This window comes from Diplotaxodon limnothrissa, linkage group LG15 (genome assembly GCF_057381915.1).
Source record: "Diplotaxodon limnothrissa isolate DT_005_m linkage group LG15, D_limnothrissa_male_GT1.1, whole genome shotgun sequence".
NCBI classification, from domain to species: Eukaryota; Metazoa; Chordata; class Actinopteri; order Cichliformes; family Cichlidae; genus Diplotaxodon; species Diplotaxodon limnothrissa.
The window spans coordinates 26,958,924-26,971,601 of NC_140610.1; the positions used below are offsets into that span (position 1 = coordinate 26,958,924).

At 44.1% G+C, this 12,678-nt stretch overlaps 1 protein-coding gene across 1 annotated transcript in view; it reads left to right on the top strand.

Annotated features, from left to right (window-relative positions):
* Positions 1-790: 790 nt before the first annotated feature.
* arid1b (AT-rich interactive domain 1B) overlaps positions 791-12,678 on the top strand; it is a 40,662-nt gene continuing 28,774 nt past the window's right edge. The window contains exons 1-2 of the mRNA XM_085372650.1: positions 791-1,804; positions 6,504-6,695. Coding sequence (XP_085228776.1) covers positions 791-1,804; positions 6,504-6,695 — 1,206 coding nt within the window. The remainder of the gene's footprint in view (positions 1,805-6,503; positions 6,696-12,678) is intronic.

The window sequence follows — 12,678 nt, forward strand, 5'->3', positions numbered from 1 at the left end:
ACTCACATGTAAGCTGTTTCTGTGCACACGGCTTTCAGATAATTATTCTCAGCTTTCGTGTTTCTTGTTGCTGATTTAACACCAAGATGATTTCCTCTCGTTGTTTCTGTCTGGTGAAGATTCAGGATGATTATGTTTTTGTTTTGTTTTTCTATTTGGGGAAATAAACTGCTTATTTCTACTGACCAACCCTCAGACTGTAAAAAAGATCATTTGTGCTCATGTTTCAAGCTTTGCACAGAGATATGTTTCTAAATAATTTTAAGCACTCGGGAACATCTCAGCTCTTTCTGTGGCTGCAAACAGGAAGGATGAGGAGCACGGTCATAAGATTAGTCACAAAACATGAAAAAGTGACTCCAACTCATCTGGTTATCAGACTTTTTTAAAGGAAAAAAAATGTCCTGGCATCAGCCCTCCACCTCCTCACAGAGAAGAAGAACCGCTGCAGCTGCTGATGGATGGCTCAGGTATTTCGGGGGTGAAAAGGTAAAAACACCAATCAGTGTTGCAGGCTTATCTGACCGGGGTTATTAGAGAGGTCATGGGAGGTGTGAGACCTGAAGAGTGGGTTTTTGGGCTTTTTATTATTATGAGAAATTTCTGCCACTGACCGCCCTCTTTCCACCTGTGGCCTTGCAGGTGGCATCAGCCCCCTGAGATGAGGAGAAGTGAAAGACTGGGATGAGTGATGTCAGTGGAGAACCTGGAGGGGGATACGAGATCGGAGAGGGGGGGGACAAAAGGCCAGGCCGGCCGTGCCTCTGCTGCGGTGAGCAGGGAGACGGGGATGTTCAGTGGGCATCCAGTGAAAACGTTAGGTATCTGTGGTGCCACCGGTGGTGCTGGACCCCAGCCTCCTCCTCCTTCATCTTCATCATCGTCATCATCATTCTCCTCATTCCACCAAACACCTCCGTCGTTCAGCCAGCTTGTCCAGCAGCTCCACTTCCAACTGCAAACACACCACAACACAAACAACAACAACACCATCAGCACCATCAGCAGCAGCGTCCAGCAGCATGGATGCACAGCAAACATCCTGCAGGAGGGGAGCAGCCGAGCACAGGAGCTGAATCAAAGGGAGGAGGAGGAGGAGCGGATGGATGCCAGGCTGGGATCAGCCACCAGCAGCACCGACAACAACCCTCCTCCGACTGGGACCAGCTCCGAGTTTAATCATTATTATGGGAATGGAAGAGGAGGGCCTAGCTTCGATCAACATGGCGGACAACAAAGCCCAGGGACTGGGGTAAGAGCGGCGCGCTCCGTACTCAGCACCATGGATCAGGTCCACAACTCCCACGAAGGCTACAGCAACAACAGCCCCTACAACCACTACCCGAACTACCGGCCCGGGTACGGGAACAGTGGATACGGTGGCATGATGAGCCCGTCACGCCAGGGGAACAACCTGCTGGGCCCCGGCAGTGGCGGCGCAGGCTCGACCGCTGCTAATCACAGCAAGGCGGTGATGACTGCTAGCAGCTCCCCGGCTGGAGGCGGCGGCGGGTTTCAGCGGTTTCCCGGACAGGGTCAGCAGCAGCAGCAGCCACAACAGCAGCACCCGTCAGGGGCTACACCAACTTTGAACCAGTTATTAACTTCTCCGAGTCCGATGATGCGGGGTTATGGAGGTGGATATCCAGATTACAATAATCCCGCACAGCAACAGCCGAGCATGGGGCTGGCTAAAGACATGGGCTCCCAGTACGGCTCCGGGGCTCACGGCTGGGGAGGACAGCAGAGAAATCACCCGACCATGAGCCCAGGGAATCCCGGGCAGGGTGGCGGCAGGGCTCAGGTGAATAACAGCTTATTAACACCGTTTATAACCTGACTAATGACAGGTGGACATCGCACCACCGGTAACCTGCTAGCTGCTAACAGCCGCGATGCTAACCCAAATAGCTAACGGCAGCTAGCTGCTAAGCTAGGTGTGTGTTTTTCTTTTTTTTAATTTTCACTGCAGACAGATTCATTAATTAAGCACCGCACCCACGTGAGTCGTTTAGGACTCTAAAGCAAACAAATTGTATTGTGTGATTACTTGCTTTTATAAATGACAAGCATTGGCGACTGTTCGTGATGACAGAAGCTGGGGAAGTTTTCGATTGTGTCCAAGGTGACTTCGCTTTTAGCCCGCTAGGCTAAGCTATCATTAGCATATAGCTGTCGTTAACGGCAAAGGCCTTCGTGTGTGAAAGTAGGCAGCTTGCTGATTTTATAAGAGGTCGAATTTGTTATAAATATATATATAAAAATGTAAACTGGGTGGTTGTAATCAGTTTTATTGTTACACTTGAAAAGATCGCGGTTTAAATGGTGACAGGGTTGACGGTTGACAGCTCCGCTCAAATCTGACAGTTCGCGTATGCTAATGATGTGTTTTGAGGGGTCACCGGTAAATAAAGCTCTTTCCTCGGATTTTATCTGTTTCTCTACCCCGCCGGGAGAAGACAGTGTGGCGGGGACTCGGGTCTAATCAGGTGACGCTTCCTCCTGCAACAGCGGCCACTTCAGCTTCTGATTCCGGCCACAACTTTCTTGGCAGGCAGCCTATTAATAGCCCCATCTCCGCTCGGGAGCCCTGACCTTCACTCATGCAGATTAGCCATGTGCCCATCACCACCGGCACAACACTGGGGCTAACACACTGGCTGACCCGCCGCTGCAGCCCGGCCTGCAGGAGGCCTCAACCCCGGTCATCCCTACTCCATGTCAGTGTCACTTTACCTGGACCGGCGGTGCACTGTAGAAGCTCGTCAGAGTCACGGTTTAACTGCAGTTAATAGACTCACAAGATCTTTTTTTTTTTAAATGATTTCTTTATGGAATAATCGACAGGTTATTATTTCGAATTATTAGCAGGTCTTTAAAATAGCAGAAAACAATGGAAATGCCGGTCTGCAGGTGATTAAGTCACCATTGAATAATGGAATTATGATCCCTTAATTTATTTTCAGGATCATTTGACTGGATGCAAACAAGGAATTTTTCAGCTACTCAATAAATCAGCTTCTGTTTTAATAAAATGTGTTTTTAGTGAATAATTATCATTCACTAACCATCCGTTACCTCCTCCGAATGGGGACAAGAACACAGTTATTTGTTAGAAACGATGAACCATGCACAATTTTTTTTTTTTTCACAGGTAGAAATCTTTGTCAGCAAACTGTCTGCTCCTGTGTCTGAGATCAGGTTCAATTAGCTAAACTTGTGTGTTGGCTTATTGGAAAATATGATGCAATACGTGCTTACATGAAGAAACTCTAACTTGCAGGCAGATGGGAGAGCACAGCTCAGTGTACAGGATGACACGAGGCAACAAGACTGATTCCTCTTTAAATTTGTTTCAGTTTTAATTCCACGTGTTGATGCCCTGAACAGAAATGAGGATTTGTGTAATCACACTGTGTTACACAAAAAAGAAAGAATGAATTCGTTGCACCCACAAAGACTGAACAAAGAGGGCCAGGTTATTTAGTGAACCGGAATAAAATCTATCTGGGTTTTTTGCTTCTCAGTTGGTGTACTGGACTTTCATATGGCAGTCAGCACAATCCTCTCCTCTCATTTGTTGTCTCAAAAGGGCCGAGGTTCATATATCGTATTATAACTAAACTTAAAACTAGTACTAGGTGGCAGTCAGCATTTTAATTAGCAGAATAAAAATTTTAAAAGTTGTGAAATTACTGTTACAGCAGCTCAATAAACCCAACTAAAAGGAGGTGAAATATGAAATGAATGCAGATGTTGTGTGTTTGTCCTCGTCTACGGGACTCTGAGTCAGCTGAGGACAAACTCTAAACATTTTCACTCTGTAAACCTCCCGAAACTTATATAAAAACTGAAATCAGAATAAATACTAAGGAAAATAGAAACTGTAATATCTCTGCTGTGGATCGGCCAGCTCTGCTTTGTCGTTTCTATCCGCCTCCTCACTGCCGGCCTCGGCCTGTGTGGACGCTCCTTGTGGAGCATGATTTTATGATTTTGTTTTCTAGTTGAAATAAAGACTTTTAGGGCAGCGCCTCAGAGCCTGCACGTTTCATACACGAGTTTATTCCTGTAGTCGAGCTAATGTGTTGGTTTATGGAGCTGGTGATCGGATGACTGACATGCAGGAGTCACACACACGTTGGCTGTGTTTTCAGATATTAAAGTTTAAAATAGTTTAATTGTTGGGTCTTCTGTTAGTAACGGAGAACACCAAATAAAACCAATAAAATTGGTTCGGTAATACCGGTAATAACAACAGCCCGCTTGTATGCTGTACCAAAAAATGTGCTTTGGTGTGAATCTGATGGACAAAAGCCAAACCAGTTCCACATCACTGAAGTTGCACCATTTTTACAAACCATTTCTGGTTCATCTGTTTCATTCAACGATCCGCTTTCGCCCTTCTCATTCTCCGTTGCCGCCATGCTTTTTCCGCCATGTGTGTATGAAAACAAAAGTGCTGCGCATGCGCGTTTTACCCATATCCTATCGCGATTTTTCATTTTCTTATCATTACCTAACATTATACCGGTATTACCATGAACAGTATGATATGGCCCGGGCCCAGTAAGAAGGATGGAACGTTGATGGTGTTGTAGGTTATAAGCTTGTGAGTGAGAAGGCTGCAGTTTGTCCCTTATTATGTTTGCTTTGTTCTCGGCATCGTAGACTCCAAAAACTGTTTGGTTAGCTTTAGAAAAGGTGGTTTGGGTTAAAACGCGCCTCTGCAGTATTAACCCTGCGTGTTAATGATGCTGATCTATAGTGTTTAAATGTGACGTCAGTGGGTACATGATGAAGTGGAAGTGAGGGACTCGACATTTATCGACATAAACCCGATAAATCATAATGACTGCGTGTTTCTGTGAGATGCTGATGGCTCAGATGAAACGGCAGAATTTGATGTTCTGGGAGTAAAATTGGGCTGTTTGACTGGAAAAAGGTGCAGGCTCGATGTGATGCAGTTTTGTATGTTTAATAGAAAAAAAACAGTAGAAAATTGCGATTCCTGACAAACCTCCTGAGATTAAAGCAGTTCTGTACCACACCACATGGTGGCACTACTGTGGCCTATCTCTGGGTCATATTATTCATTATATTAAACATGCCTGTGGTCTGCAGGGTATTTGAGTTAATGTGATTTGTACTGAGCAATGTTATCTTACTTGAGCGCCACCTTGTGGTAAAACACGCTGACTATCAGCCGTTTTATTTTCGTAGTCTCTTTTTGACTTGATTTGGCCACACCCACCCGTTTGTTAGCCAGTCCCAATCTACGATATATGAAATGAAACTTGTGTTCAGTGATTTTATTTGCTGGTTTTTGATGATTAAAATTTATAATGGCTAACCGCCACCATATTGGATCAAATGCAACAGAGGAGGATGAAGCACCCCATTGAGTTTTAATCTTTTTCCTGCTTTTTCCAACAATTCCCATCAGCCTCCATTACAAGAAATCAGCCAGTAAAACACTAAATATTACAAATGTTGCGTTGACCACAGGTTTGTCCAAATAAAACACACGTTCTGCAGTTTGGGCCAGGGTCGTGAATCGTGATGATAGCAGTACTCAGGAAAATGGATCGGCTGCTTCTGACGTGGCCTCGTCGCAGCAGCTTCCTGTCCTCCTGTTTTCATCCGGTCTGTGGATCCTCTGCCTGACTTGAAGCAGCTGTGTGGGCTTGGCAGCGCTCCAGCCTGAGGTTTCTCTTTATTTACTCTGCTCAGCTGACTGCTGTGTAGTGAGAGGAGATTAAAGGACAGGATTAAAAGTCTGCATCAGTTTGTTTTAAGCGTAAACTCCGTCAGCGGTTTCTATTTTTAGCTGCCGGAGCGGCGGTGAAACATCTGTTCTCTCTGAGTCACTCCTCTCACCTACTATTATTATGTCAGTGTGTCAAATACAGAGTGAGTGTGAATATTAAAGTGTACCCAGGCGTGACTGTTGACTCCGGCTTAAAGTGGCCTCGCAGGCCTTCAGCATGCCGCAGATGAGGGTTCACTCTCAGAGACACACCTGACCCCCTCACACCTGAGCACATGCCATGAACCTCAGTGAAAACAGACAAACCATATCAGTGGGTAAGTTACTAGGATAATGTGTGGTGTGTTATCTGCAGCAGGTGGCAGTAGGCCAAGCCCCGAAGCAGACACACAGAGTGGAGCTTATATATAAAGATATTTAACTTTCCATCGGTCCATCAGTGTGAGCGTGCTCAGTCAGACGGATGGATATATAGATGGATATTGATGGATATAGAAGACTGAGCTAATGGTGGAAGAAAACTGATGAACGGACAGTTTGGATTTCTCATAGTGGAAACAAACAGAAAGATGCAGTACCTCCTCAGTCTTACTAATATGAATGTTGATGATGTCATTGCTCTGTAGTCATCAGAGGGTTTGTCACACTGATGAATCAGAGTCACGTGTTGTGTCTTTAAACATGGTGTTAAGTTCATGGCGTCACTAATTATCCACCGTGTTCTCCTCCTCAGGTGTCGCCCATGGACCCGATGGCGATGAAGCGTTCTCAACTATACGGGATGAGCAACAACCCATACTCCCAGCAACAGGGGGCGCCGTACCCTGGACAGCCCTACGGCTCCCCTACCCCCCACAGATACCCAATGGGGATGTCCAGCAGGGGGCAGGTGGGAATGGGAGGGATGCAGTATCCTCAGCAGCAGGTAGGAGGCGCTCAGATGTGTCTTTAAGGTTCCATTTGGACGAATTAATGTAAAATAATTCTTTAGTTTAATTTAACTTGTAGTTCTGGGTGGGATTTCAAACTCTGCAGTTACAGGATCTGACGTCAATAAAACTGAACATCCATAAATCTGATCATAAATCAGACACCTGAAAGTCTTCAGCTTTACTTTTTTTATTGTCACAGTAAATAAGTGATGCTTATCAGTAATTTACAGGCTTTCATTTCTTTCTGTGGCTGCACTGGCCAGTTAGAAGCAGTTTAGTTGTATAACAGCATCAAGACCATCTTCAGATAATGAAAAATAGAAATCTACAATTTCCCTGAAATTACTGGAAAGGTGATAAAAATACATTTAAGATGGGATTTAAAATTTAAATGATTTGATGAGTTTATGCAGAGTTTAACTGGTTCCTTAAATCCACCCAGGATGCTTGGTTGACCTACGGCGCTGAAAGGATCCTGAGCTGCACACTGTGGGAGAATTTGTATAGACAAAAGTTCCCAATTAAAAACCTTCATGTTGGGGTGAAACCTGCCAGTTATCTGACTCCACCCTCCTTCCTGATCTCCCACCTGCCTGAAGTTAAGCGGGTAATGCAGACGTCTGTCTCTGCAGCATCTCGACATGGAGGAGCAGGAGCTCTCCTCTGAGCTCCTAAGCCTGCCTCTGTGGAGGAGCTCGTGTTTGTGACCTCACTCTTTCAGTCATTATAACTCTCATGACTTTATGTGATGTTGGAAAACTGTTAAATCTGAGTGCGAGGCAGCCCAATGTGGTGGGTGGTGGTGTTCGTCTGGGGTTGGTTACTGTAGGTGATAAAATAGACCTGATCAGTGCCCAAATCAGTGCTTTCATTGTGGCTGCAGAGCGGTGAGACATGTTTGCAGAGCAGCATCAGGCTGATATGTAAAACTCTGATTTCTGTAGAGATCAGGTTGCTTTACTACAGGCCAGAGGACCCGAGAGCTTCCTGTAACTCTCCACATTAGGATACACGTGTGAAGCATTAACCAGATACTCATTAACATGCAGACTGTTGGCTCGTTAATGTCCTCCCAGGATGACTAATGAGAACATCTCCTGTGAGTTTGCCGTCCCTGCTCCTGCTCTGCTGGTCTTCAGCAGCCTCTGAGCTGGTTTATGGAAACTAAGGCCTTCGTTCCCTTGGTGCTGATTCATCTGCAGCGTCACCGTTTTGTCACTGTGGACAAGGCCTCTGTTGATGCAGTCAGACCGCACGGCTTCTGCCGGGCCGGTCCGGGTCAGGCTATTTCTGGTACACCCTGGGCTCAGGCTATTTTTAGACTCCAGTTTGGGTCTGACGCTGCAGCTCAGAGCAGACTGGATCCTTTGGTGGGTAAACACCGCCGAATGCCACAGAGAGCAACAGACGGCGAAGCTTCTTCTCAGCGAACGAATCAGGAGGTAGAATAAATCTGTCTGTCCCAGTGATGATGGGTTAATAATAATCAGCCATCGCTGAATTCATCCACACATACTGTGGATTTTAAAGCTTTCAGAGAAGAATAAAGAACTAAAACACTCAGCAAGTGTTTATCTGTACATGTCAGGTCCTAACACTTGCAGTGAGTCCATGTGAGCTCTGTAGTTTTCTGGTATTTGATAAGGAGATAAAAAGTCCCAGTCAACAGAAGAGTTTTTAGAAAAGTAGCTTTGTTAGACTGACAGTGATTCAGTCTTCACCCAGAAGATGAGGAACTTTTAATTTGAAAAGTTACAACGGGAAGTTGTTTCAGTCTTTGATGAAGATTGGAGCTGCTGTGTAGTCATGTGTGAACTTTATTTTTTCTGACATTAAAGTTGAAAATTTGAAACTGTGGCTGTGAGCAGGACAAGGAGGAGTGTAGCCTGGCTGAACCTGCTGCTGTGAGCCACAGAACCTTTCTTCAGGTTTCATCACTGTTGGGCCTGAATCTAATTCTGAGGACAGTAAGAGTCTGAAATTGTCCTCCGTGGTTCAGCTGTTGGAAGTCTGCACCTGTTTGTGCTGGTTTGAATCTTCTAGCAGGCGGAGAAGGTGGAAACATCTTGTGGTTCGGCCTCTGCGCTGTTGTCAGGCCGTTGAGCTCCGATCTGAACCTGTGTGTTCTCGAGTTGGGTTTCTCTTCCTTATAAGATATATGTTCAGCTTCAGTCAGTGAATTTTCAGTTCAGGCTTCGTCTCACCTTTCTGTTACAAGCTCTAAGAACCTGATTGGTTTCAGAGCTGTGAGGAAGGCACCTGCAGGTGTTTCTCCCTCCGACTCTCGGGCTGGACGGTGTCATTATTGTTGCAGATGGTTTAAGCCTGAGGGATTTTGTGTCACCGCTGTTGTGTCTGATTACGCAGAGAGAGAGAGTAATGAGTTTCATGGGAGCGCAAGGCCCAAGTGGCCCCGGGACTATTATTCTCTGATTCCACACAAAATTTGACCCTTGGCTTCCCTGTCTGAGCGCCGCAGACTCAACCTGGTTTCAGGAGGTTACCGAGTTACTGTTAGAGCATGAACTCCGACTGTAATCTCTGTTTCAGTGAAGCTGCAGTATTGACGGACATGCTGGTGAGGAAATGCTCTCGATCAAACAATGTGCTGGAGGTGAGGTCGCTTAAAGGCCCGTCCAGGCTTTCAGAGTCCACGTGCAGCCTGAAGTCTGTCTGAGTCTTCCTGATATTTATGCAGACATTGCCGGCTTTCTGTCCCACTTTAGTGCTCTCGAGCAGGGCGGTTAATCCCGCAGCTGCAGCTCAATTAATCGAATTTTAATCACGATTACGATCTGGGCTTTCAACGATCATTAAAAATGACTGAGCCGATTATTAGCCCCTCCCTCATTTATCCGCGACACCTTAAAGGCCGGTCCATGAAAATATTGTCGGGCATAAACCGGTCCGTGGCGCAAAAAAGGGTGGAGACCGCTGATTAAGAGGACCCGAGGGAAGCTCGGAAAGCTAAGCAGAAGTTATTTGGAGAGTGACTGCCGTTGGTTGAAAAGAGTTAAAAAAAAAAAAAAACTTCAGTGGTGTTGCACACCATTTTATATTTTTTTTTTAAAGTCATTGTTAACCCTTTAAAGCCGGTCAAAGCAGCACGCTCCGTTTTGCGTAACTATTTTTAAATCCCTGTAGAACCTGAACCGTGTAAGCTAGCGCAATAATTTGTTTTGCATATGAAACCAGAGGAGTTGTACTTACATCTGATGCCATCAGCTTGTCCTCGGTCAGGGTTTCCTTCCACATAAAGCTTTGCAAAAACTGCATAAAAAGCGCTTGCAGGAACAAAAACATATTATTCCAGAAACACGCTTTGCCGATCTGATCAGCTGTTCGTAACACTTCCCACAGTGAAATGATGCACATGCTGTTTTCTTTGCAAATTTGCATCATAGGATTGTTTTTTGTTTTTCCTGCAGTATATAAAAATTGCTGTATCTCCAAAATAAAACTATGAAGACACTCAAAATAAATTTCCTGTGGTGGGAAACTATTTTTTGCAACTTTATTGTATTTAAAGTTTTGAGGGATAAACCTCTTAAACTTCTCCAAGTAGAAATATATGTAAACAAAACAAAAGCGATTTTCAATTTTTTTGGTAGTTTATTGCACTTTTTTGCAATTTATGTAGTTACTATGCACTTAATGCATACATATTATTAAAATATGGGCTATAACAGTTGTATTGATGTATAGCAACTTGAAATGCTCCCACAAATGGCACTACAGCATGTAAAAAAAAAATATAAGCTCTGGTGGACTTGGTTCTATGGTAGGTCTTAAAGGGTTAAATAAATATCGTCAAATAATCGTGATCTCAATTTCAGTGAAAATAATCGTGATTATCATTTTTGCCATAATCGAGCAGCCCTATTTTGCGGCATCTGCGTCGAGCCAGATAACAATCTGAGAGAGAAGCTGTGTGGATGAGTTTCAACACATCTGATTTTAAAGCAGGTTTTTAAGGTGGTATGAATTTTAATGAGGAGGAGTACGATGGTTGGTTTGGTATTAAGATTAGAGCAGGGCGATATGACCAAAAATATTTATCACGATATACATTTGAAAATCTGCGATAACGATATAACTGACGATATAATTGACACTAGACAAAACACTTTACAACTCCTCAACTTTATTAGTGCAAAAAAAAAACCATCAATGTATTTTCACTTAAACAAGCAGCTGTTTTTTATGTGCATTAAAGTTATATAAAAATTTAACAGTGCAAATGCAAATTCCTTGCTGACAGTTTAACCAAAAGGCATTTTCATTGGAAACTGGCCGACATATCCTCAGCATAACCATGTATAATATCCACAAAACTTAAAAAGAGGTTATACACACACAATACGGTAATATTATGTTGAAGCACAGTACGTATCACTCCACAAGGCTCCTGCCTACGATAGCCGTAATTCTCCGACAATCCATCAAGCAGTCCGGGTTCGTAGCGTAGCAAAGTCGTACTAAAACATTTGACAGATTTTTGAGCGCCGTGTATGACATAAAATCGTTTCGAGGTCAGTAAACACAACCAGAATTCATACATAAGGCCCATTGGATTATAAGGGGCACTGTTGATTTTCAGAAAAATCAAAGGATTGATTTTAAGTGTGCTGTATTTTCCAAAAAACACGGTAATAACGACGGCCGCCAACCCGCTAGCATGCTCTACCAAAAATAGTGCTTTGTTGTGTATCTGACGGATGAAAGCCAAACCAGTTCCACACCACTGAAATTGCAGAATTTTTACAAAGCAATTCTGGTTCATCCGTTTCATTTAACGATCTACTTTCGCTCTTCTCATTCTGCGTCGCCGCCATGTGCGTATGTAAACAAAGGCAGTGCGCATGCGCGTTTTACCCATATTCTATCGCGATATTTCATTTTCTTATCGTTGCCCAACATTACACCGGTATTACCGTGAACGGTATGATGTAGCCCAGCCCTAATTAAGATGATCAGTTTGAATCAGTGAATTTATGTCTTTTCATCTGCCTCCTCCTCTTCTTCACTCTGCGTATCTGGAAGCAGACAGATCAGGTCTAAGAGGAGGAATGTGTTAAAGATCGGAAATGTGGCTCATACTGACGGTCATCATGTGGTTCTCCTGTGATGCTGCAAAACACGAGGTCAGGGGTCAGAAGTCTATGACCGGAGGAAGCTTCCTCCAGTATGAGAACAGATCTGATCTACAGAGGAAGTCTGAGATATTCAGGAAATTAAATTTAGAGGTCGCTTTCCAGGAAAAGGGCGGTGTGTGATTCCTGAGCGGCTTCACTGTAGAGCAGAACAGATTATTATTATCATTAGAGGAACAGAGATGCTTTTGTTTGGCTTTTAATTGACTCTTTAGCTAAAGCAGTGAAGGCTGGGGGCGTCTTGAGGAGGCTGCACAAGAGTTAAACTGAGAGTGTCTGTGAGGAAGAGCCACTGAAGGAAGTGTTCAGACTCTGTGCTTAAGTCTGAGTCTCAGTACTGCTTCTATAATATAAGTTTATGCATAAGTACTGATTATGCAGAAACATATTTGATATTATTATTATTATAATTATGATTAATTAATATGTATATGCGTTTCATAACTTCTGTACAGCTGAGCAGCTGCATCTATAGTAACACAGGATCGTGTGTTTTAAATTTTATATTTTAACTTTATATGAAGTAACTACTGTTCAGCAACCTCTTGGTAACCTTCGGTTGCTAGGGAAAAATCTGTCCTCCCCAGGTGGTTGCTGGCTGTTGCCGGGTTAAGCTGCTCACACAGACGGTGCTGTGCTAAAAACGTCCTGATGATTGCTCTGGTCGCTCAGAGCTTGTAAGAAGACACTGACTTGTCTGCAAACACTCACTAAACATGACGAAACACTGAAACACAAACTAGAAACACAACAAATCGGCCTTTTCCATATAAACTGTAGGAAACTGCAGCAGTCTGTACTCACAAGTGCAGTGCTGTATACC